General features: G+C 41.7%; 2 protein-coding genes across 23 annotated transcripts; both read left to right on the top strand.

Annotated features, from left to right (window-relative positions):
* The first annotated feature begins 1,419 nt into the window (after positions 1–1,419).
* Positions 1,420–12,519, top strand: LOC100281428 (uncharacterized). Of its 22 annotated transcripts, none has more exons than XM_008645388.4 (19): positions 1,420–1,550; positions 1,662–1,733; positions 1,844–1,922; positions 2,039–2,242; positions 2,368–2,686; positions 2,787–3,011; positions 3,115–3,363; positions 3,450–3,533; positions 3,637–3,775; positions 3,927–4,087; positions 4,178–4,260; positions 4,398–4,528; positions 4,610–4,688; positions 4,796–4,970; positions 5,062–5,122; positions 5,201–5,521; positions 5,633–5,701; positions 11,854–11,930; positions 12,030–12,519. In XM_008645388.4, exons 4-19 carry the CDS (start codon positions 2,137–2,139, stop codon positions 12,100–12,102), a joined length of 2,352 nt encoding a protein of 783 aa, XP_008643610.1. In that variant the 5' UTR covers positions 1,420–1,550; positions 1,662–1,733; positions 1,844–1,922; positions 2,039–2,136; the 3' UTR covers positions 12,103–12,519. The 22 variants fall into 22 exon arrangements, 21 of the variants coding, with proteins under 21 accessions (XP_008643610.1, XP_008643609.1, XP_035823888.1 ...); XM_035967995.1 differs by having other exon boundaries at positions 1,535–1,689; positions 1,850–1,922; positions 5,201–5,251; positions 5,324–5,521; XM_008645394.2 differs by having other exon boundaries at positions 1,539–1,689; positions 5,201–5,251; positions 5,324–5,521.
* Positions 12,520–21,993: 9,474 nt separating this feature from the next.
* On the top strand, positions 21,994–24,442 carry LOC100216760 (uncharacterized). The gene is made up of 2 exons (NM_001309905.1): positions 21,994–22,277; positions 23,256–24,442. The coding sequence occupies exons 1-2, from the start codon at positions 22,118–22,120 to the stop codon at positions 23,405–23,407; spliced, it is 312 nt and encodes a 103-aa protein (NP_001296834.1). The 5' UTR covers positions 21,994–22,117; the 3' UTR covers positions 23,408–24,442.
* Positions 24,443–24,682: the final 240 nt, after the last annotated feature.

The raw sequence follows: 24,682 nt of genomic DNA, 5'->3' as shown, positions 1-24,682 counted from the left end.
ACAGATCTGCTCTTGCTGGTTGGAGCATGATTACCCAGCTGAAGCGAAATGGGGGCCTTGGGGTGGTCAGGTTGGAGACGTAAAACAAGGCCTTGCTTTTGAAATTCGTGTACAAGTTCTTCAACAATCATGACTTACCCTGGGTTAACCTGGTCTGGAACAACTACTACAGGACAAACAGACTCCCTAGCGATTCAAATATTGGTTCCTTTTGGTGGAAAAGCCTGCTTAGTTTACTCCAAGACTTCAAGGGCCTGGCAGCCCCGACCATTGGCAATGGGAGAACTATTCTTTTCTGGGAAGATCTGTGGAATAAGGGCATCCCGACTCAGCAATATCCAGAATTATTTTCTTTTGCTTGCAACACCAAACTCTCTATCAAAGATGCTAAGCAAAAAGAGCACCTCCTTGAGTTGTTTCAGCTCCCCCTGTCTGTGCAAGCCTACGAGCAATATCTTGAGCTAAATGAGACCTGGGGACAAATCACGGTGACCAACGTTAAGGACACTTGGAAGCTCATTTGGGGATCTGAAATCTTCTCCACGAAGCAGACTTACAAGCATCTGATGGGACAGTCTCACGTGCATCAGATTTACAGATTGCTCTGGAAGAACAAATGTCAACCTAAGCACAAGGTCTTTTTTTGGCTATGGCTAAAAAATAGGCTCAACACTAGGAATATGCTTAGGAGGAAGAACATGACTCTTGAGTCTTACACCTGCGAGAACTGCATCTGGTAGAGGGAGGAAACTCTTTACCATCTATTCCTCAGGTGCAACTTTGCGAAGGCCTGCTGGCACTCAATCGGTCTGACTCCTCCTAGAGTTGCTAATCGAGAGGAGGTTGCGGCAAACCTTAAACAGCAACTCAATGTTCCATTCTCTATGGAGGTTATTATTCTCATGACTTGGAGCATTTGGAAGTGCCGCAACGCTTGACTTTTTCAGAACAAAGATCCAATGGTGCAACATTGCAAGCAGGAGTTTGCAAATGAATTGCTCCTTGTCATTTCCAGAGCTTTGGGTAGATTTGATTCTGCCATCCCGGCATGGCTTCAACAATGGCAGTAGAAAACATTGGCAGTACATACTCCCCCTAATCCCCTGTAATTCGTCTTCTTGTCTATTCTAAACCTTATTTTCTTTTCAAAATTTTAATAAAATTTTCAGTAGGGCCCTCCCCTCCTGTTCTATCAAAAAATAAATAAATAGGTAGACTTTGGCTCAAGGAGCTAACAACACTTTAATCTATATCCGATGATCTCTTTCCTTAAAGCTGCCTTTCATTAAACACTAATGAATCAAACAATTTATATATCCTGACCCTATAAATACCTTCTGTCTAACAAATGGTGTAATCGTCTGTCCGTACCTACTCCTTGTCAAGATATAAATTTACGAGGTCGCAATCTGTAATTCAGTATTCCCATGACGTTACCTCGTTAATCCTCCAGATTTTAGGTTCTAGCAGAATGGTACGTTCGAGTTTGACACGATATTTTATTAGCTAAAGCCGCACCAATAATGTGAAGAAAAGAACAAGAAGAAAAGGTTGGGAGTTCATCTTGTCATTTTGTGCATTATTTAGGAGTGTCAGTTACAGATCTGACGCTACCTTCCGTTCGATTCCCTTCGCGTCTTTCTTCCTCTGCTGGACTCAAGTACTGCAAATTAGAGCAGAAAATCCTGTGTAAGCAATTTCCATTCGCGCTGTCATCTCTTCCTCGATCGAAGGTTTGCTGTGAATTTGTAGATTGCGGTTTTGATGTTGTGGACAATTTTGTGGCTACATACGGTTGCTTCGTCCATCTGTACTTGGCTTAATTAACCCAATCATCTGCTAGGTCTAGATCAAGATGAGCCCATGTCTACTTCGATCAGTTTAGCCTAGTCAGTGTAGAACTGTTTGGCTTCCGAGTTCAGGTAACTTTTTGCACTCAACACTCTCACCCAGGCACTACCACCGACACTCGACGATTTTTTCCTGTTAGATTCTTTAGCGTTTCATCTTTTTTCACATGAACTTTGTAAAACTACAGATATTTAGCTAGCATAGCCAAGTGAATTTTGTTCCTCCAGTGGGTCATCAAGGTGTGCATGTGTCCTGGGAGAGAGAGAAGAAAATCCAGTCTGCAGGATGGATGCAATGGCACCTGAAGAATATGCCTCGCAATCCAAGCTACTGCAAGAATTCACCAACGTCCCAAGCATCGACAGTGCTTCCATCCTCAAAACCAACGATGGTATGGCTTTCTTTTGTCCATAATCATCCTATACTTCTCTCTGAAAGTCTGAATTCATACCAAAACGGCTTTTTTGTCTTAGGTTCTAACCAGTACCCTACCCACTCTACCGTCTATGATTGCAGAGGACAGATCCAGAGCGATGTTCTCCATTAGCCAGCCAGACTTACTGGCGAACACCAACAGGAAATACGTTTTGTATTCTCATATTACGACGAGAGCCGGCACCGGCACCACCTCTCCGGATTTCCAGTGGTCTCCTTTCCCCACTGAAACAACCGGAGTGTCCGCCACCGTTCCGTCCCCTTCCGGGTCGAAGCTCCTCGTAGTGCGAAACGGGGAGAGAGGATGCCCCACCAAGCTCGAAATCGTTTGTCAGTCACATGTGGAGAAGGAGATACACGTAGCAGGTTCTGTGCACGGTCCTCTCTACACGGATGAATGGTACGAGAGGAGGAACCGATCCTGTGCATTTGCTTTCCACAGCTACAGCTAGAGCGGCACGCATGACAGTCCGGCGCTGTTCCTGTTCCTGTTCCTGCAGGTTTCATGGTGTTTCTTGGAATCAAGAAGAGACCTTGGTAGCATACGTCGCTGAAGCTCCAGCCACACCAAGACCAGCTTTCAATCGTTCCGGATACACGAGGGAAGAAGGTTGTTCCGAGGGAGACTGCAGTGCCTGGAAAGGGCAGGGCGTGTGGGAGGAGGACTGGGGTGAAACGTACTCCAAGAAAGGAAGACCCTCACTGTTTGTTCTTGACATTCCCAGGTCTCTGTTCCATTCCATGCCTACTAATCAACACAAGAGCTTGACAGCTTGTGGGAAGAAAAAAAACCCTACTCACTGCTGTCTTCAATTTTGGTGTATGTAGAGGAGAAGTGGTAGCGGCTAAAGGTGTCCCAACATCGTTGAGCGTTGGGCAGGTTGTTTGGGCTCCGGAATCACCAGGTGGCAGGCACAAGTATCTGGTTTTCGTTGGATGGTCAGAGCGCAACGGGTTCTTCCAGAACACTGCTAGAAAACTCGGCATCAAGTACTGCTCCAACAGGCCATGTGCTCTCTATGCAGCCCCTTGCCCTATCCAAGGACCAGAGCCGCCTGGCAATCCACCGGCTACGACGTACGTGAGCATCCATCCCCTCACGCACGGTCCATGGCTTTGCTCTGTAGTAACACTAATGTTGTGTTGTTTTCCCTTTTTACCAGCAGTGATGGTAAATCAGGCTCCGGCGGTGCGGTGGCGCGCAACCTAACCCCAGGCTTCAGCAGTGCATTGTTTCCACGGTTCAGGTATGGTCGTCAGTAGCTCAGTACCAGCATTATCCAGATCCAGGCAGTGCTTATTTTGATCTGAATGATACAATTAAGTGAGTGGCTGGCTACTGCGAAACAGCCGGGATGGAAGGCTTCTGGTCTTCCTGTCTTCAAAACAAGCCGTGGACAGCGGTGCACACAACGCAACGGATTCCCTGCATGTGATCAACTGGCCTTCGGACTGGAAAATGGATGAACAACTCGATGTTACTCAAGTGGTATGCTGCCCATCTGTTTTTTTTTTAATTTTATTTACTTCACTAACCTTTTTTTTATCGAGGAAGAATTTCTCGACCAGATTAAATTATTCTGCAGCCTATTCACACAGTTCACCGATGAGTAGTAGTAGCTTGATCTGAACTGTCCCAGGTACCTGTTGTAATGTGCCCTGAAGACGACGACGGCGGCTGTTTTCCAGGCCTCTACTGTTCATCCGTGCTACCCGATCCTTGGCTCTCCGACGGACGTACAGTGATATTGACATCTTCCTGGAGAAGTGCCGAAGTGATACTATCGGTTGATGTGTTAAGGTAAATCGTATAGGCTCTGTTACCATGTTCTAGAGCTCAAAGGACGACGACGACCGGTTTGACATCCTCTACATCGACTCATTTGTACAGTGGCAAAGTGGCAAGAATAACTCCGGAAGACTCGTGCTACTCGTGGCGTGCTCTTGCGTTAGATGGCACCAATGTTCTTGCTGGTAATTGTAGCTGTAAACTGGCATTCCAAAATTTATAGATGCATGTAAAAACTGGTGCTGAACTCGTGCTTCAAAATTTCTGAAGGCAAACTTGTATTCTCTCTCCCTCTCTCTCTCTCTTTCGTTATGGTGTACAGTGTCAAGTAGTCCCATCGACCCTCCTTCCATCAGCTATGGACGACGTCTCGCCGTGACACCAGCTGAGGGTGAAGCACGTAGATGGACCTGGGATGAAGTTACTAGTCCATTCATGGCATCCAACAGCAAGGTTAGCTAGGTTCTGTGTTTATCTTGTATTGTTCTTCTTCTGTATTGTATTCTCATCTGCAGCATCGCCTTTGCGTCGCAGGTTAAGTCCTTGTTGCTGCATCACAGCGTCAGCATACTTAAAATCCCTGTCCCTAGCCCATCTGCTGACCTCTCTGACGGTATATCTATCACAAGCCCTTAGGGACGGGTGTGATAATTTTTCACCCAGAGCGAGGTTAGCATTATTATATTATATATTTGCCTTTCTTCCTGTTTCTTTCTGTAGGTGGCAAGCTTCCACTCGAGGCCATATTCGTGTCCTGCAGCTGCAAGGGTAGCTCGCGCAGTCCAACTGTTGTGGTCCTTCACGGCGGCCCACACTCGGTGTCCGTATCAAGCTACTCAAAATCCTCGGCGTTCCTTGCTTCGCTTGGATTCAACCTGCTTGTTGTAAACTACCGGTACTCTTCCTCACTCTAGCTATGTCATGTGTGTGTGGCTGTGGCGGCAGTACTTCCAATCTGACTGACATCTTTTTTTTCAAAAAAAAAGAGGCACGCCAGGTTATGGAGAGGAAGCCTTGCAGTCGCTCCCTGGAAAAGTTGGATCCCAGGTACATGTTTGAGTCCAGCCGTCCAGCGTTCGGTTTCTGTTCCTCCTGAAGACCTGAACCAATGCGTTGGACGGACAGGATGTTGAGGACTGCCTTGCAGCGCTAGACTTCGCCGTCGAGGAAGAGCTGGTAGATGCGTCTAGAGTAGCTGTTGTCGGGATCTCGCATGGTGGGTTCCTGACAACACATCTCATCGGTCAGGCTCCGGACAGGTTCGCCGTGGCAGCTGCTCGGAACCCTGTCTGCAACCTGTCGCTGATGGCCGGCACCACCGACATCCCGGACTGGTGTTACGTAGTGGCCTGCGGAACCCAAGCGAAGCGATACGCCTCTGAAGCGCCTTCGCCCGGCCATCTTCGTCTCTTCTACCAGAGATCGCCGATCGCCCATGTCTCTAAAGTATGCTGCTTCTCTCCGGCCTGCCTGCTCCTCTCCTACCAGCTGGTTGATTTGATTGTCGTTTTGGTGGTACGTACGGTTGATGGAGCTTTGCTGAGTGAGAGCGTGCAGGTCAAAGCGCCCCTTCTTATGCTTCTTGGCGGAGCTGACCTTCGAGTGCCTGCTTCTAATGGCCTACAGGTACATCTACTTCAAGCTCAAGGGATCTATTCTAACTCGTCAAGGAAAACGGGCCGCCCGGCCTGGCCCGGTGAAGTCCGGCCCATTTTGGGCCCAACCTGCTAGGTACGGTTAGAAAATCAGGCCGGATCATTTAAACCCGTGGGCTCGTTTCCCTGTCCGAGCCCGGTCCGCAGCGGGCCTAAATGGGCTGGGCCGGCCCGGTAAGCGCGGAAAAAGCGGGCCAAAAACAGGCTAAGAGAGCCGGTAAGCACGGTTTAGTGCAAAAAACGGATTTGACGGGCTTAGAGATAAATGAGCCGTGTTGGGCCAACCCACCGTGTTTAGTTTCCTATCTGAGCCCGGTCCGTTTATTAGTGTCGGGCCGGCCCAGGCCCGCATAGAACCTGGCCATGTCGGGCTCGGATCGGGTCTAAACAGCGGGCTTTGTGCAGGGCTCATGGGACTCGTGCTTATTGGCCATAGCTCAATTAAAAAGTAAAGAAAAGAGAGTCTTATGTACACTTGGCACCCAAACACACCGGTCCTAGGATCAAAACAGAAGCCCATGTGTTGGCATCTTTTGGGTCAAAACACTGACTAACTATAGGTCTTCACTCGACGTGTAGGACTTTGGCATCCTCTGACCATCCGTGGTAGGGCATTGGACAATCCACAGTTGGGTACCAGATTGTCCGCGATGACGTAGATAACACTGCTCTTCTCTGCACGTGCGTGGACCGTCTACGTGTAGGCAGCGGACCATCCACGATGGCGTAGAGGGCTCTCGGGTAAACTTAGATCTCGCCTCCCAGTAGGGACCTCGTCGGGGAGGAAAGATCATAGGATTGCTTTAGGATCAGCAGGCCAATCAATGTGCCTCGAGACAACATAGAGCCAAAGAGACGTGAACATTAAGATTTAGGAACTACAACCTAAAGTTAAGCTACATCTATACCTAAGGCATGAAGATAAATAATGTAAATAGATTGGTTCAATTGGATTGTATGTATTCTCATTCGGTTGTATCCATTCATATTTATAGGAGATGATGTCCAAACCTTATCCTAAGCGAAGCCTAACAAGATATCTCAAGGATCGTGGAAGATCTCAAAACAAATTAGGACTCTCGTTAGAACTGACCTAATCCTAGATGGTTCGGGCTAATAAGTCGAACTGTCCGGGCCCGAACCGTCCGGGCTTGCCCATGGACCGTCCGACAATACTAGTGCTGTCAATTTTATTGTTCAACACCATATTAGTGGATTTACATCACAAATGTAAATGTCCTACACCTTCGCACTATGTTGACTTTGATCAAAGATCCTCTTAGTCCTCTCCTTACACAATAAGGTCTTGTTCGGTTATATGTGGATTGAGGGAGAATAAATCCATTTCTATTCAATTCTGACTAGTAAAATATTTAATTTTATCTAATCCACTTCTAACCAAACAAGCCCAAAAGTATATTAGTGTGCAATTGAAATGCTTGTGGTCCTATTTTGGCACCATGTTGAATCATCCCACCGATTAGTGATGCATGCGGGTCATGTGGCAGTTGCACAGTGGAATTTTCCAAAGATAGCAGATGGCCCCAAATTTGCAATGGGGCATCACAAAGAGAGATAAAGCCTAGTCTCCGGAGGATCGTTGCAAAAGAAACAATAGTCCTCATATGTATACCCTTTCTTTGCAGCTAGATCCTCTACAGTAGTGTGCCCTACACTTAGGTCACTGACGTGTGTGCCCAACCTAGGTCTAACCCCGCACGTTAGTGAATCAACTGTAGGGGAAGTACTATAGAGGATCTGCTTCCCTCTCTTTTGGAGGTTATATGTTGTTAAGACCTAACTGTTACAATAAGACAAACCAAGTGTATTGCTAGGCTCGGATGGGAAGATATATAATATACATATGCAAAAAGTTGTCCAAGTAGAGGGAAACTATATAATCATCATATACATTTAACACCCCTCGAATTCATAGTGGATCTAGCAAACAATAAGTTTGGAGAGTGAGAAGTGATGTTTGACCCATGTTTGTGCCCCGGTAAACAAATCAGCTAACTATTCTTCTAAAGGCACATGGTGGAGCATCACAATTTGATTATACATGAGTGATTTCATGTAGGAAGCATCAATGACAATGTGCTTGGTGAGTTCATGCTTGACCAAGTTCTGAGCAATATTGATCGCACTGATACCGTTAAAGGAAAGATAAGTTGGCATAGTAGCAGACACAGTGAAATCCTCAAGAAGACATGTCACCTCCACAGAGACAGTCACCATAGCACACAGCTCAGCCTAAGCAACGAAAAACTTCAATTTGCTTCTTGGTATTCTAGGTAATCAAGGAGGAACCAAGAAAAACATAATAAGCTAAAAGAGTGGCCATTATAGAGATCATCTGCTCATGTTGCATCAGAGTACACCTAAAGCTAAAGGCGCTTGAGTGAGGGAAGAAAAGTCGACATGAGAGTTCCACAAAGGTATCACAGAACATGAAGGAGGTGAGCATAGTGAAGCTGAGTAGGAGTTAAGATATATTAACTCAAGATGTGAACAAAATGAAAAATGTCACGATGGGTGATACCAAGATAGACAAGACTCCCACCTATCTTACAACAACGAGTGGGATCATCAAGTGGGGCACTGTTAGTAGATAGTAGATGACACCAAGCTCCATAAGAGTATTAATAGTGCGGTGATCAATAAGAGTAGCATGGGAAACTATGTCCTAAGAGTACTTCTCTTAAGAGAGAAAAATGTCATGGGTGGTGGAACTGACCTCAAAACCATGGAAGTAACAAAGAGGACCCAAATTAGACATGAAGAATGTCTCACTAAAGCAATGTATTGAGAATCATCACCCATGATTATCATATCATCGACATAGAGATGAAGAAGTGTGCAACTTTTTTTGTTGTAGAGAGCAAATAATGCATAAAACAATTTTCACCTTTTTCGTTGTAGAGAGCAAATAATGCATAAAACAATTTATGCAAAAACATATTCTTATTTGTAATAACGTGCTTGATAACATAAGAAAAGATTAGTACCAAATTATATACATATTTATTTGAAAATATCAAATTTGCTGTAACAATTCGGATATCCACTTTCATCCCTAGCCACATGAGATGACAAGCTCCATGGCAATGTTCTAGTCGGCTAAAAGCAAAGGTCCAAGAGTAACAAACATAGTCACTAGCTTGAATGTGAACCAACTGCGAGTTGAAGAACAGGTTGGTGAGCTCTCTAAGATAGTTTCGAGACTCAATCTCTCAAAGAATCAAAGTGGAAAGGTTGAATGAAACTTGATGTGCTCCAATTGAGTGTGAGAGAGGGAGAGCATTCTTGCTCAACGAGGCTTGGTCATACAAATGGCCATTGGAGGGACAGGGAAAAGGTAGATACACCCATTTTCTACCCAACGGTCAAATTTAAGTTGCGGTAGTGCCGGTCCAAGAGCGATATTGCCACTCAAGCCAAGCAACCAAGAGAAACAAAGAATTAGAGGCTTGTTGTTGTGGCTAGGATTTAAGATATTATAATGGATCTTTTGAGCACATGGTTGCGCATTGAAGCTTGTCCATTATGCCCCCCCTTAATAGTGCCGATTTTCCTATACTCAAATTTAAAATATTAAATGGACATAAATGCCTTTGAGTCGATTGTCACATCCTTTTGTAATTTGGGGCTCCACAATTATATGTATTAAACTTTTTTATATTGTACATGCTTGTTTACTCAATAAATTTGATTAGTCCTCTAATTGGATGGTCACTATCACCAAAACCCAAATTATAGCTTAATTGCACTTACAACTATTTCACAAGATGGACACAACTATGGTCGGGGAGGAGGTATTGGTGGGGATGGAGAGGGTGGCGATGGAACAACCAAATGGGACTTTGGGTAAGACCCAAGGATGGGTAGAGATGATATATAGGACCTAGATGACTAGAGGGAGTGAATAGCGTATAAAAACTATTTAACAAGTTTGCAAGTATCACTAGAGCCAATTGATTAGTATAGAAGGTGACATTAGAGTCTATTCTTGCTCTATCTCTAGTTTACTAAATGCAAGCCCCTAGATAATTCTAGTAGCTTGGTGTTTAATATATATTGATCAAAGTGAGCTAGTAGCAATAAATAAAAGTATAATCTACACAAGGCTAGCTGAGCAAGATATACACAATAAGTAGATAAAAGTATTTACAATGGTAAGTTAGAAGTGCGAACCACTCGAGGCAGAAAATGACTCAAGATATTTCCTTGAGGTTATGTTGCCTACCGACAACATATGTTCTCGTTGTGGCATGTCCAAGCTAAGTGGTTCACGTGCTATCGGCATCACATGCCAAGCCTATAATGAGGGCACCATAAGAACGATAATAAAGAGGCACTCTAACAAGCCACAAGTTTATTAGAATTGATCTTTGTGAAATTCTCGTGAGGAATGAGCACAAGACCGCCTCACAATAATAATCAGAGTTGGCCACAATCTCTAATGCCGCTCAACTATCCTCCGTTGACTCCATGTCGTCTAGGTAATGGAAACCATGAATAGTAACAAGAATATTGTAGATCAATATAGTTACTAGCTCCACTACATGCAACAACTTAGTGCAAATCACTATAGATGACTTCCAATCTCACTTTGTATAAATCAATATCACTAGATGGATGAGATATGTTTTCTTAGGCTCACTAATGAGTGTATCAGGTTAGAAAGCTAAGATGCATGCCCTCTGGCCAAACAAGCTCATTTATAAGATCCCAAGAGATAACTAGCCGCTGGTCCTTTTACTATGTAGAAAACAGGGTCGTTGTACTGTTCGAGGCCCATCGTCGTACCAAAGCACACTGGTTTGACAACTCTATAGCTTGTCACATGTACTAGTCATTTGAATGTTACTAATTATGCCTTAACAATTATAATAGTGTATGGCCCGATGAGTGTCGTACTAACACTAATTTGGGTTCGATGTTACACAGAAAGTGACCAGAGAAAGCTCCTAGTTGTGTCAGACTAGTCGGTTCTATACAGTAGCTAGACTAGTCTAACGATCCTATACAGTAGCTGAGGACAAAAGAAAAATATGGTATGGCTGAGAAAAAAAATACAAGCAATGTGAATCAAACTCACAAGTCACAACCTTGAACCTACAGCTTAAAACACGATAGCCTATATCCAACACACCACATATTCTTATATGATTATAATGTAAGATACAAATATTTTAAAATTTATGGTATGACTGAGGCTACACTTAGCCACAATGGCTCCTCCGTCACTGGTCCTATATGGAATTTTCTGTGTGCCTAATAATAGAACTACTCTCAAGAACAGTACACCCTCTTGTCCGATGCTATCATATTTGCAACCTTCAGACCAACAAACCTGACTCCAACACTCATTGAAACATATCATAGAGCTACAGGAAGTGTCGGATGATCCTATTTTGTATTAGGCTTTATGTGTGTTCCAAGGTGTCCCTCACACTCGTGCATATAAGTTAGCATTTTTTTGTGTTACCTAGTGACACTTAAGTAACTATTATGAACTTTGAGTTCCTACGACTAATAATCTTAAATCCAATCAAGCACTCTTAGTCAAAATAAAATGGCTAGCTAACAATTATACATCTAATGATAACATTTTTATTGGCATTTGTCTAACAACTACAAATGGATCTCAAAGTTCCACGTATTGCTGTAAAAATATTTTAACTAGTCTCATTTATACTATGATGATAGAATTCCATGTGACCGAACTTCCCATATTATCTCTGCCTTCTTGCCCTATCTTCTCAGATTCGAATATGCATCTTCTTTACGTACTCCCTCTGTACCATTATATAATTTGTTTTAGTTTTTTTATCTATATTCAAATGAATAACAATAAATCTAGACACATATATAATACACATACATTAAATATTGTATGAATCTATTAAAACTCTAAAACGAACACTTCCTCTGTTTCAAAATAGTAGTCGTTTTAGCTTTTGATTTTTATGTCTATATTCAAATAAATGATATTGAATCTAGACATACATATAAAACACACACGTATTAAAAATTGCATCAACCCACTAAATTTCTAAAACGACTACTATTTTAGGACGGAAGAGTACTATTTTCATATTTGCTTTCTCGTAATTTCAGTACGCAAGGAGCCTGATAGAAAGAGGAGGCGATGTCAAAATCATGATGTTCCCAGAGGACATACACGAAATCAATTTGTAAGCTAATTCTGTTCTTCCGTATCACGCAGCGCGGCTTCTTTGGCCAACCCTTTCCCCTTTTGAATTGGGCTTGGATTTGGTGATTGTTCTCTGCAGACCGCGGTCCGATTTCGAAAGCTTCCTCAACATTGGGGTATGGTTCAAGAAACATCTGAATGCAGTGGCATGAAGCAGATCCGGCTTGGTGGTTCATCTAGGCGACCATGTACAGCATTGCTACTTTAAGTTTGTCAAGAATTCAAACTTTTTTGTGAAAAAATAAATGCTCATTCATACTGGTTTCATACGACGTTCTAGTGAGTGTTCCAAAGACATCGCCTAGCCGTCCAGTCATATCTAGCTGACTAGCTTGTCTTGGAGAACAATGGCGCCTTGTAGCCTAACCTGACATGTACAATGATGTTTAATATAGGGTCTCTTAAGTTGTTTAAAATGGACATTCCGTGAAGAGACGTCTCTGACTCGCAACCCAAGTAACAACAGATGTCTCACTTTTCGCTGTACGAATTCGTCGTCTGATCTATTGATCCGATGTTGTACATGTACATTTACTTTTGTATTTATTAATAGACTACGATTATAGACACTTCGTTATATAATAGAGTCTCTTAATTGTCTCTTGTGCTTGAAGAACCGATTTGGTGTCTCTTCACTACACATGGCCTTAGAGCATCCCTAACCAATATTTAAAATAGTGCCATAAAAACTAAAATATTATACCATTTAAAGTGTTTATTATATTAAAAATAAATTATGCTCCACCAGTTAAATCCTAAATCATCTATTTTAGAAAATAAATTATATTATCAAGAAAAAGTTGAGAATGATGTAAAAACAAGGATAAAGAAATAATCTGAGATATAGTATATTTAAGTCACTTTATAGTCTGCACTATAATTTTTGATAAAATTTTGGGAAAAAGGTATTTATAGAGTCATTTTTATGAATTAAACCTTATATTTAAAGATACGGCACTTATTTAAGTTACCGTTGGAGATGCTCTTTGGCGGAAGCGTTGGTTACCTTTTAAACATGGGTTCTAGTTCCTTTTGTGTACATATTTGATAGAAACGTAATGCATTTAACTTCTTCCTAAGTAATTATATCTATTCAACTATGATCCTTTAGGGGGCAATTGGAGACTGCTCTAGCTCCAAAAAAATTAGTGAAGTTAGTGGAGCAGATCATTAGGTGCTCTAGAAAATTGTGGATGTTGGTCACTTGCTTTTGGCTCATGAGGGAAACCAAAAACAAGACAAGACAAATGAGAATATTTTCTTTTCTCCCTTTAATAAATTCCCTTCATCAAAGGGAATTGATTAAAGGGAGAAATTGGAATGATGATGAAACCTTAAATTATATTGAATACACAAAGATAATATAATAAGGGCATGTTTGGAAGTGGAGTATTTTCTCTGTTTTTGGAGAATATTGTAGTATTTGAGATAATGTGGTACTTTTCCAATACAGTGTTTGGTAGACTCTTCAAAAACTATGTTTTCAAAACTGTAGTTTTGATATGCTGCAGTACTTTCATAGTTTTGAAATCTTAGCTCCAGACCAAAGTTTTTAATACTGTGGTAAAAAAAACCATGGGTATGTCTTGGCACTTTATTTCCATACGGGGCCTAAGCCGTGGTAGAAAAGTGGCATAGCTGAATAAGTCATATAAGGGAATCAATTTAACTCCGCCGTCTTTTATTATAAATGATTACAAATATACCTTCTGCTTACAAACGAGAGCATGAAGGTAGATGTAAACACCTTCGAAGGTAGAGCGGTTCTTACCTTCCCTGTTCCCATCCGTCCCAAACGCATGGCATTGTTCCTCTATTTATAGTGGTGACGTACAACTTCATATGAAATTACAAACATGCACATGAGTCCTATTTATATGATCTATGACACTCGTGAGGGCAAAGTTGTCTTTTCTTGTGTCCATCTCGTTGGCCGGGTTTTTAGAATCTTCTCTTCCTTGCTTGCTTCGTACATCGATGCCATGAAGCAAAAGCCTCTTTGTTCGACTTCATTCGCATGCTAACCCTACGAGGGTAAAGCTTCTCGGCTTCGCTCCTGTCTTACGCGCCAACTTGGATGAAGGTTAGCTTCCTCACTCTTTGGATAGCACTTGAAACATGTTTTAGTGTATACTGTAACACTCTAAGAGCAACTCCAGTGGTTCTCTAAAAGACTTCCTAAATCAATAATTTAGGTAGTTAACATAAAAACTATTCTCCAACAATTCTCTAAATGAACTTTCTAAATTTAACAACTTGTCATCTAACCTCATTTTCTCTCTACATTTGGCAACCATTTAACAACTCCCTAAACAAAAATGTTGAATGCATTATATAGTTTTTGTGACTTATTTTTTATGTAGATAAATACAAAACAAAATTACAACCTATATTTAGAGAACTATTGGAGAACTCACATTTTTTTACTCTAAAAATCATTTAGCAACTTCTTAAATATGTGATTTAGAGAGCTAAAATTTACATAACTATTGGAGTTGCTCTAAGGACCTTCGGCGATAAAGACCCCTAACTGTGGAGCTGGAGTTGAGAACCTTTAGAAAAAAATAGATAAGTTATTTTATTTATTATTTATATAAAAAATATTTGTAAACCTATTTAAATTTATATTATAAACTACAGGTCCACGTTAGAATTGGAACGTGGAACAGTCTCAAACACTTTCTTAGTTCATAACTAGACATCTTTTATTTGAACTTTTTTAACGGTACAGAATTTATGACAATAAGCTTGTGGTATCTCTCCAACGATGCAAAAAAAACATCGTTACTAGGTGCACTGCTGCAACGGTAGCAGGAGCTGGGCAACGAGGAAGTATGCTTAAATTAGTTTTACCCTAAAATAAAGTCTTCTTACTTATTTAACCAAGTTTCTAAAACTATATATTAGGAGTTCAATTAAGACCCTATCAAAACATGTCCATGAATAATTTACTAAGACTAATTTAATGTTTTAGATCCTGACAAGTTCGATTTAGAAAAAAGTTAAGACCACATATAATTTGGAACATAAAGGTGTATAGTATTTTTTGGAGGAAAAAGAGTATTTTTTTAGAGGACAAGATGTACGGTCAGATCTAGAATTTCACTATATGGTATGCCATTTAAAATTTTCATATATATTCGATTAAACCATTTAACAATTTAGAAACAATTTTTACATCAAATTACACAGGTTAAGTTAAAACATAAATAATGTCTCAAATTTGGAATGTAAGTTAAAAATATTTATAAATTATAATATAATGAAAAGTCATTCTGATAGTTTATATAACTTTTTAGCTGAGACGTTCTAAGAGAATCAATATCTTAATTATTTTATGTTCATGCACTTAAAAACTTAATACCAAACGATTACATAAATTTTAATTGCACACATTAAAATCCTCTGCTCTCATATATGATTATACAATAAGTCACATAATATATACCTCAAACTCAATCTTTTCATGCCTCTCGACTGTTGAAAGCTTAAGAGTTAAGACCCACCATAAAGTTGTTTGAACGTTTCGTCATTTTTGCGACCCTATACCTAGCGGTCTAGTTTCTAGCGGCTTCTTGCGAGTCACGTATGTTGAAGAATCCGAGCAATAAAACATTGGACGATCGATTTTAAGATCCTATTATCCGTCTAATAGACCATCTCAAGATTTTATTAGATAGATCCTTATGTCATAATTCTATTCTAGCGGCATCTTGCGAGTCACGTATGTTGAAGAATCCGAGCAATAAAACATTGGACGGACGATTTTAAGATCCTATTATCCGTCTAATAGACCATCTCAAGATTTTATTAGATAGATCCTTATGTCATAAGTCTAAACACAAGAAAAGCACAATCGACAAAACTAATAGCATAACATCGTATTTATTTTTAAAATGTTTTTAAAATATTTTTATTTTTTCTATGTATACTATATGTATGTTGGGTTCATGGGGTATGCTAGGGCATACTAGCGTACTCTTGGACCCGCCACTAACTGTCTGTCACACATATGAGATGGGAAGCCAAATCATCCAGCTTAAACGGGTCACTAGCCCTCAACTCTCTCAGGTTAAATGGGTTTGTTAGATTTTTGGAAATCTGTTTCTAGGTCTTCAGCAAATCGTGCAAAACATTATTTTGTACTGTAGACTACACGTTCACATAATAAAGTTTAAAATAAGGAATAAAATGGGAGATGAGATGGTAAGTTGTTGGAGACAGCCTGAGGTGTGAGAAAGATGGTGCGAGCTGACGATTCTGAAAAAGCTAAATATATTTGGGTTAAAACAACTATTAACTATAGATTATGTAACAATATGATAGCTTGGTAACATTGATTATAGAAATCTGGAAAATCTAGGTTAGGAGCTGATTCCGAATTGAACTATAGGAATCTGTACATTTTTAGAGATTTATTATGTTGTTGTACCTATTTGGTTAAGATTTTAGATTTTTTGTAAATGAATCTGATTCAGAAAGTTGAACCAAACGCACCCTTAATTTTCTCATGTTCGTTGTCCCCTCTGTCTGATGCCCCATGTTCTCTCCCAACTTCGGATGGGCCAATTCTCAATTGGCTAGAGCTAAGAGCCGAAGGCGCAACTAGATTTATTCAAATATCTGGTTCAGATTGATTTAAGATCGGGTCGTGGATTGTTTTCAAAGCTCGTTCCCTATCCATATTTAGTGTCGGATTAAGTCAGGTTAGCCTATGCCTAGATGTTAGATGTGTTGGGTCATATTTTTTTAGTGATTCGGATTTTTTTGTTGGGTCGAATTTTGGGTTAAAAACCATGGTCTGTGTCCGGTCCGTGAATTATTGCAGGTCAAAAAATATGGGTCATCCCCGTCCATTTAGGAGTGAAAACGGGTCGAATATACCCGTCGGTTATCGGATACGGTATAAATACCCGTTTTTCGTATATGGATTCAGATACTTTTATATTCAGGACGGGTATGGCGAATAGTTTAGCTTCGGATTCGAATTGGAAACGGAACGAGAACTACCCGATAAATACCTGGATATTCGGGTCGGATATGGGGTACCGGGGTTTCAGGTACCCGTTTTTTCCTTGTACGATATTTATATAAAATCATAACTTTTACATATAAATCGGATGAAGAAAAAGTTTATTAAAAGGATCTGCACCTTTATAGTACATCACATTTTTGTTTGCACATATTCAGATCGAAATTATTGAAAGAATGTCTAAATTTATATCAAAGTGACAGAATATACATCACATGTGTAATCATATTAATAGACTATATATCATGTGTTGGACTATCTTGTGTTGTATAAAGCTATTATTTGATTCGAATATTTTCATTACATTTGAACTATTGTGTTCGACTATTATATGACCTCAACTTATTGCTATATTATCATGTCGATCTATGGTCTATACAATGCTCGCAGTGTAACTTTCCTACACGTAAAGTGAATTTTAGTGAATAATATGCAATTCATGCATTATCCGACAAGTATCCAGTATCTGCGTGTATCCGCCAAATAATATATGTATCTGTTACTAATCCGACCGAATAAATATTTGGTCCATGTATCCGTGTTCATCTCATTTCTAAATATACGTATCTACTTTAGTATAAGATACAAAATAATCTATTATCGGTCCATATCTATCTCGTTTTTACCCCTACCCCTATTGGTTTGATCAGGTCGCATCAAGTTTTTTATGGACAGTTAAGGTTGTCTCCAGCAACGTCCTCTAAATTTCATCCTCTAAAGGAATATTTTCTGTCCTTTAGAGAACCCTCTAAAAGATTTCATCCTCTATATCTGTCGGAGAGCAAATCTCCGGCCGGGTGGCAGAGTGCACCCGCCCTAAATCCTAAGATGAGAAGGGGCCTAAGCATTTTGCTTGTTAGTTGGAAAAGTGGGAAGAACACAAGAACACACAAGGATTTAGAGTGGTTCGGGCCGCCGGAGCGTAATACCCTACTCCACTGTGTGATGTATTGCTTGAGAGCTTATATGAACTTGTGAGACTAAGATTGGGTCTAAAAGATTGAGCCTGTGTGTAACGTCGCATGCCTCCCCTTTTATAGCTGAAGGGGGCATGCACAAAGGTACTGGGCCCCGACATGTGGGCCCAGAGACATAAAGAATATAGCGCTTGGAGCCACCAATGTCTGCTGCTGGGGCAATCTTCTTGTGCCCTGACGCCCGAGATCTCCGTATCCTCGGCGTGCAGAGGAAGCTTCTTGTAGAAGGGATGATGAGTACTGTGCGCCACTTGGCACGGGCGCACTGTTCGCCAACAGACTGGTCAGGCGCGCCGTCTGCCGGCGGATTGGACAGGACGCATTAAATGCTGAGAGGGCGCGTCGTCCGTCAGCGTGGTGGCAGGCGGCGCGTCCTCTCCGCAATAAATGCAAAGACTGCACAGTTGTATGGGCCTTACGTCAGGCTCGGCCCGTTGGCTTATGTCACGAGCCACAAGCCACGCGGCCGCGGCGGGTTTCCGCCTGAACGGGGAGCGTAGGGCAAGGCTTGGACACGTGTCGGCACTAGACCTTTGCTTGTGTCGGGGTCCTCTTCGTCCCGGGACCTTGCTAAGGCCCGGACCTCACTCGGGGGGGGGGGGGGGGCAACATGCCTCCTCGAGAGCTCCGGACTCGTACTCACAGGGGTCCGGTGTTCCTCTGTGGAGGTCTGGACCCAACGACGCTTCCTGGGATGTATTATCCTTCCTCGCCACGTGGTGCCCTTAGGCCTACCCATGTGGTGGGGTCGAGTGCCGCTCTCCATGTGACCTGGAGGCGTCGTACGAGTGCAGCGTCTTCATACTGTAGAAGAGGGTACCCCTGATTCAGGGTATCGACAATATCTTTTTCATCTCCAACAACGTCCTCTAAATTTCATCCTCTATATCTCATCTCATATATTTTACCTACAATATTAATAGAAAATATCAGACTTGTTTGGACGTAACCCTATCCCCAAATTCCCCAAACCAGCGTACGTATTCTTCTTCTAGTTCGTTCTCCAAGTCTCGACTGCAGCTCGCTGCTCCAAAATCCGTTGCATCGAGCTTCTTCCTCGGCAGCAATGGTGTCCCATCGCGGAATCCACACTCGGCGAGGCCGGGACGTCCATGGAGGCCTCCCCAAGCTTCATCACCATGTCGGTGCTGCCTCCAACGTGCGGATGCAGATGCCGCGGCCAGGTGCGCGCGACACAGCGGGGCAGTTCCGCCCCGACAGCCATGGCGCGGTGGTTCTCCTGCTGCCTCGAGTGTGGGGTTCTCAAGTCGGTGGTGCGCCGTTGCGGCTCGAGTTGCTCGAAGACCGCGACGCGTATGGATAGCGGATGAATAGGAAACTGCCAGATTTAGCGGTCGTCGAGATACCTCTATATTTTAGAGGATGTTTTACCGTTCATTATTGGAGGCCAAAGATAACACTGACAACCGCTACATTTACCGTAGCAGACGCTTTAGCGTCCCTTGCTGGACACAGCATAAGATCGAATCGAGTGCCCATGGCACGACAAACGATAAATCATCGCCACGGTCAGGCGCACAAGCTAAAATGGTACCGGCAGGTGTGGCTTCCCTACTAATAGGGAAAAAATTTGCTGCAGCCCGGCTGCAAACCAGGATGTTTGCAGCCCCTTACAAAAATGAGGATAGACCCCACCTGCAGGTTAATAACATAACTAAAACGTTACCTGGTGGACATGCAGGTGGGATCTATTATCCTTTTTATGAGGGATGTTTGCAGCAAAAAATTTTCCGCTAATAGTGGGTGTCCTCAAGTCAGGTTCTAAAAGAATTTTTTCCCAATATTTTATTAAAATACTTATGTTTTTAAAAAATTTTATTTTTAACTATTTTGGGAACGTCAACGTGTTTGGTGGGATAAAATCACGCTCAACATTGGACGGTGTTTTTCACGTGAAAACACTTGTAGATGATTTTTTTATTTGACACTATTAAAATTTCTAGTTTATTTTTTGACCCTTAAAATATAAAATCTTTTTCGTCGACCAAATGCCAGTATGCTACGCAACTCCACCCGTGACGAACCTCTACCTCTTCCTCCTGCATTGCAAACCCTTGTAAGGAAAATAGACAGCTCTTATGTAATTTTATGTTTAACGAACAACATAATTATTTAGACTAATATAATTGCTAGTGTTTTTGTTTTAGTTCAAAGGATGCAGTATGGATATGGACTAAGACAATGAAGAAATCAACACTTTAAAAAAATAATATAAGTCAAAATGAAGACCTTTTCAGACATGCTAAAAGTATAGTACATCCAGAAGTAGAAATTCGAATGCAAAGACACAAACAAAAATGAAGTCACTAAAGTTGAGATAAAGGGATAACTAAATTGAAAGTGTCTCACGATTTTAGATCTACTAAAATTAACATGGTTTTAACTATGAGTTGCAGAACTTTTCATTAGCTAGTCCAAGATCATTAAAATCGGAATTCAGAGATAAAAGTAATTATCCAAAAATACGTGAAGGGTCATGGTGTGCATAAGAGGTCCGATGGACAGGAGGACCAGTTCGGTGCAAAGTCCAGTGTGCAAATCTAATTATATTAACATGGCTTCAACTCTAGGCTATAGAGATTTTTATTAGCTTTCAAAAAAGCCCAAGATCATTAAAATCGAAGTTCACGGCTAAACGTTATGCCTAAAATACAAAAGACTAGTGTTGTGCATAGACAACAACTAGTTTTCAATAGCTAGGACATGTGGAAGGAACCCGACCTATCTGATATCCACAAGTGGCGCACAAGACAGGTCCGATGCGTACGCAGATTGCAGCAACTTTTGGCAACAACTCTTTTGGGCTTTGGGGGCTATAAATTCCACCCCAACTAGCCATTTGGATGTGTGGAGAGCAGAGAAACATATCGCCTGATTGGAGGGCTGCCCGCGAGCACGCAGGCTTGGGCGAGCCTGGCCGGCTAGATACCGTTGATTTGTTCGTATGTGCGGATGCATGGAAATGGTCTTAAAATGGCTTGTTTTACATTTACTCATGCAACCTGCGTGTCTCGTGTACAAGAAACCAAACATAAGCCAAGATAAAGTCAACGCATACGGTGGTCTAGGATAAAACGGTGCGGACAATCAATCACACGGATAGTGTATGAGTTGAGACACCAATCCATAGCTCAAAACACCCAAGTGCTTAATAGAATCACTTGGTGATTAGCATATGTGCTTTACGAAGTGCTTAGATTAGTTAGACCGCTGCATAGTGCTTGCTCTAGGTTTGTTTCTAGTTGATTAGAGTGAGGTTAGAACCCCGACAAACCCTTGGCTCATGTGCCAATCATTGTAATTGTATCGAGTGAGAAGTAGTCCTCCGAGACCACACCAACCATGTTTGTGGTGTGGCCGCCACCATGTACAAAAGGGAAAGGGGCCCACAACATTTTGGCTGGAAGCTCGATAGTGAAGACGACGGAGAGCATCCGAGAAAGACCAAAAGCGGAGCACCACTTGCGTGTGAAGAAGGCCCGTGGCTATCTATGAAGTTACCTTGTCCGGGTGCTTGGCCCTCGTGTGGGCTTCCCTTTACATGGGAGCACCAAAAATGATTAGTAAGAACCTTGTGCGGTTCTTGATGCCAAGGTAAAAATACCAACGCGTCAACATGAGTTTGCATCTCTATCTCATTTAAGCTTCCGCATTTATATTGCTTCTTTTGGTTTATGATTTGTCTTTCCTATCTTAGATTATAGGCTAGTTGGTAGGATTGGAACCTAGATTGCATAACTCTGTTTTGCAGTAGAGATAGCAATACTTAAACAAAACCTTAGTTGCACTAGCTTGTTTAGTTATCCGTATAGTTTTTTATTTAAGAGGTAAAATTAGAGGCCTAGAATAGTGTGAGAAATAGAAGGACTAATTACCCCTTAGGTGTCCACGTTCATTTCATTCCTTGCCCGTGAGAAACCCATGAGACAGGGTGGCACAAGTGATGAGGTGGTTGGCGGTGCTACCAGATTGAAGAAAGAGCAGATAAGGTAGATTGTCTCACCACACCACCAAATCGGGGAAGAGCAGTCGACGGGGGAGAGTAGAGGTGGCACCCTCTTCCTGGTGGCTTTCCCAGTAGTGGTATTGAGGTCGGTAGTAAGGGTAGGAAACAGGTCAGGTTAGGTCAGGCTAGCGATGGCATGGAGGTTGGCGGTAAGGGTAGGAGAGCATATCATGGAGGCAGTTTCATGGGACATGGCTCTCGTAGCCATGGCTATGCGATTCCTAGCTGAGGTAGCAGTACATCATCCCATGGCAAGACCTTCTCATCCTCTCATACATGGCTTCTCGAAAGGTATGTTCGGTAATCTCATTGTGTTGCTTACAATTGTAGCATGAATTAGAAATATAAATTTGGTATTCTCAAATCAGTTATCCTAATTTAAAAATGTTGTGTGACATAGGATGGATTCAAATATCTCATATCTATTGAAAATTAGATTGCTTGGCAACCGTAAAAAGATTAGAAAATATATAAGTTGTATGTTGGTTGAGAAGCTTGTTGATCCGTACTTCATAAATTTTAAGGATTTTGTTGAATCAATTGTAGAAGAGTTCCCTTCAGGTTATTTAGAAGTATCACATATTCAATATTATGATGAGGTCATAAAAGATTTCCAAAAGTAAAACCAGACCAAACATTAATGTAAATGTTATTTAAGCATTCACATGCAAAGGTTGTCCATGTGTTTGTTGATTATTGTAGTCCTTCTAAGCCATATGACCTAGTAACTGAGTGGGATTTTGATGAGCAACTTCAACTAACTACAACATAGAAGAGGATGAGGATAATTATCATAGTAATCCATTTGTAGATAATGAACATGTTGGTGTTGATGAGGAGGTTTTATATTTTAAAGGGCAAACATGTTCATCCTCTAGATGTGGTTGTGTGTTTTGATAAAGGAAAGGAGAAGGTAAATAATCATAGCTCAAAGGATGAATGAGATGAGTGAGAGGACCTAAATGATGAGATAGAGGATGAAGTAGAGGCAGATGATGAGCTGGAACGGATGAGTTCAAATTAGCTCTTTGCCAACATGCAATAAAACATCAATTTGAATTCAAAGAATAGAGAAGAGTGCACCATATAGGTTTAGGGAATATTGTTATAGGAGAGACTTAGAAAAGTGTCCAAGAAGGATATATGCATCTACAACAGAGGACCAAATGATTGTTGTGGTAATCGCTCAATGTTATTTATCAATGTTGCTCTTTCTCATTTTTTCATGTATGTTATTGATAATTTAATACATATGTTCTCTTTGTGTAGGTGAAAAAAATCTTTGTGCTCATGATTGTTCTAGTACAAGAAGGAAAAAAGAAGGTGATGAATGCAATATGATATTGGGTGTGTCAAAAGGTGAAAGGCTTTCTCATAGAGGATGGGACTTTGAAAGCAAATATATTGCAATTGAAACTTAAAGAACGTTATAAGGTGCACATCCCCTACAAGAGAGTATATATGGGTAGAGAGTTAGCATTGAATCAACTTTATGGTGGTTGGGATAACAGCTTTAATAATTGGTATGTTCAAAGCACAAGTTGAGAGTTGTTGTCCTGGTAGCTTAGTAACTATTGATAATCACACAGTAAATGGAAAGATCATATTTATAAGATTGTTCTTTGCCTTAAAACCTTGAATAGAGGGCTTCCTTAATGGTCACAGACCTTACTTGGTAGTAGATATCACATTCTTAGCATGCATGTTCAAGGGACAGTTTACTAGTGCTTCCATTGTTTATGGACACAATTGGTTGTATCTTGTTTGCTTTGGGGTATTGAAAGGGAAATGTGTCATTGGGCCATTTCTAAGTATTTTGGTGATTAAGTGACCAACACAAATGGTTATGTGTTAAACTATGCCAAATGGTGGACAAAGTGCAAATCAATACAAAGGTATGATTCTAGACTTAGTACATTGATTTTTGTGTACTAACATATTTGTCTAAGTGCTAGAATCAGAGAAAAGACAAATGGAAAAGACTTGGCTCGAGCAGCCAAGACTCTACTCAGTCTGGGTGCACCGGACTGTCCGGTGGTGCACCGGACAGTGTCCGGTGCGCTAGGCTGGCTCTGGTGAAAAGGCTGCTCTCAGGAATTCGTCGGTGGCGTACGACTATAATTCACTGTACTGTCCGGTGGTGCACCGGACTGTCCGGTGAGCCAACGGTCGGTCGCGCAATCCGCGCGTGACGCGTGGCCGGGCCAACAGTCTGATGGGGGCACCATACTGTCCGGTGTGCACCGAACAGTGTCCGGTGCGCCAACGGCTCCAAATCATCAACGGTCGGCTGCGCCAGAATAGGAAAGAGATCTACTGAGAGCACCTAGAGGGGGGTGAATAGGTGATCCTGTAAAACTTTAAACTTAAGCCACAAAAACTTGGTTGGGTGTTAGCACAATAACCGCCAAGTGGCTAGAGAGGAGTCTCAACAATACAATAACCACGAAGATATCAATCACAGAGATGGCACAGTGGTTATCCCGTGGTTCGGCCAAGACCAACGCTTGCCTACTCCACGTTGTGGCGTCCCAACGGACGAGGGTTGCAATCAACCCCTCTCAAGCGGTCCAAAGACCCACTTGAATACCACGGTGTTTTGCTTTGCTTTTCTTAATCCCGTTCGCAAGGAATCTCCACAACTTGGAGTCTCTCGCCCTTACACTTGAAGTTCACAAAGAAGCACGGAGTAAGGG

The sequence above is a fragment of the Zea mays genome, chromosome 5 (genome assembly GCF_902167145.1).
Source record: "Zea mays cultivar B73 chromosome 5, Zm-B73-REFERENCE-NAM-5.0, whole genome shotgun sequence".
In the NCBI taxonomy this organism is placed as follows: Eukaryota; Viridiplantae; Streptophyta; class Magnoliopsida; order Poales; family Poaceae; genus Zea; species Zea mays.
The sequence above is the reverse complement of the archived record's forward strand: the minus strand, read 5'-3'. Positions and strand labels throughout refer to the sequence as shown.

Bases quoted from the DNA above. Each gene is read 5' to 3' on its own strand.
- LOC100281428 (XM_008645388.4), top strand. From the start codon at position 2,137: ATGGATGCAATGGCACCTGAAGAATATGCCTCGCAATCCAAGCTACTG. The intron at 4,088-4,177 runs GTAAATCGTATA...TCATTTGTACAG, and splicing joins CTATCGGTTGATGTGTTAAG to TGGCAAAGTGGCAAGAATAA. The intron at 5,123-5,200 runs GTACATGTTTGA...TTGGACGGACAG, and splicing joins CTGGAAAAGTTGGATCCCAG to GATGTTGAGGACTGCCTTGC.
- LOC100216760 (NM_001309905.1), top strand. From the start codon at position 22,118: ATGGCATGGAGGTTGGCGGTAAGGGTAGGAGAGCATATCATGGAGGCA. The intron at 22,278-23,255 runs GTATGTTCGGTA...CTCTTTGTGTAG, and splicing joins CATACATGGCTTCTCGAAAG to GTGAAAAAAATCTTTGTGCT.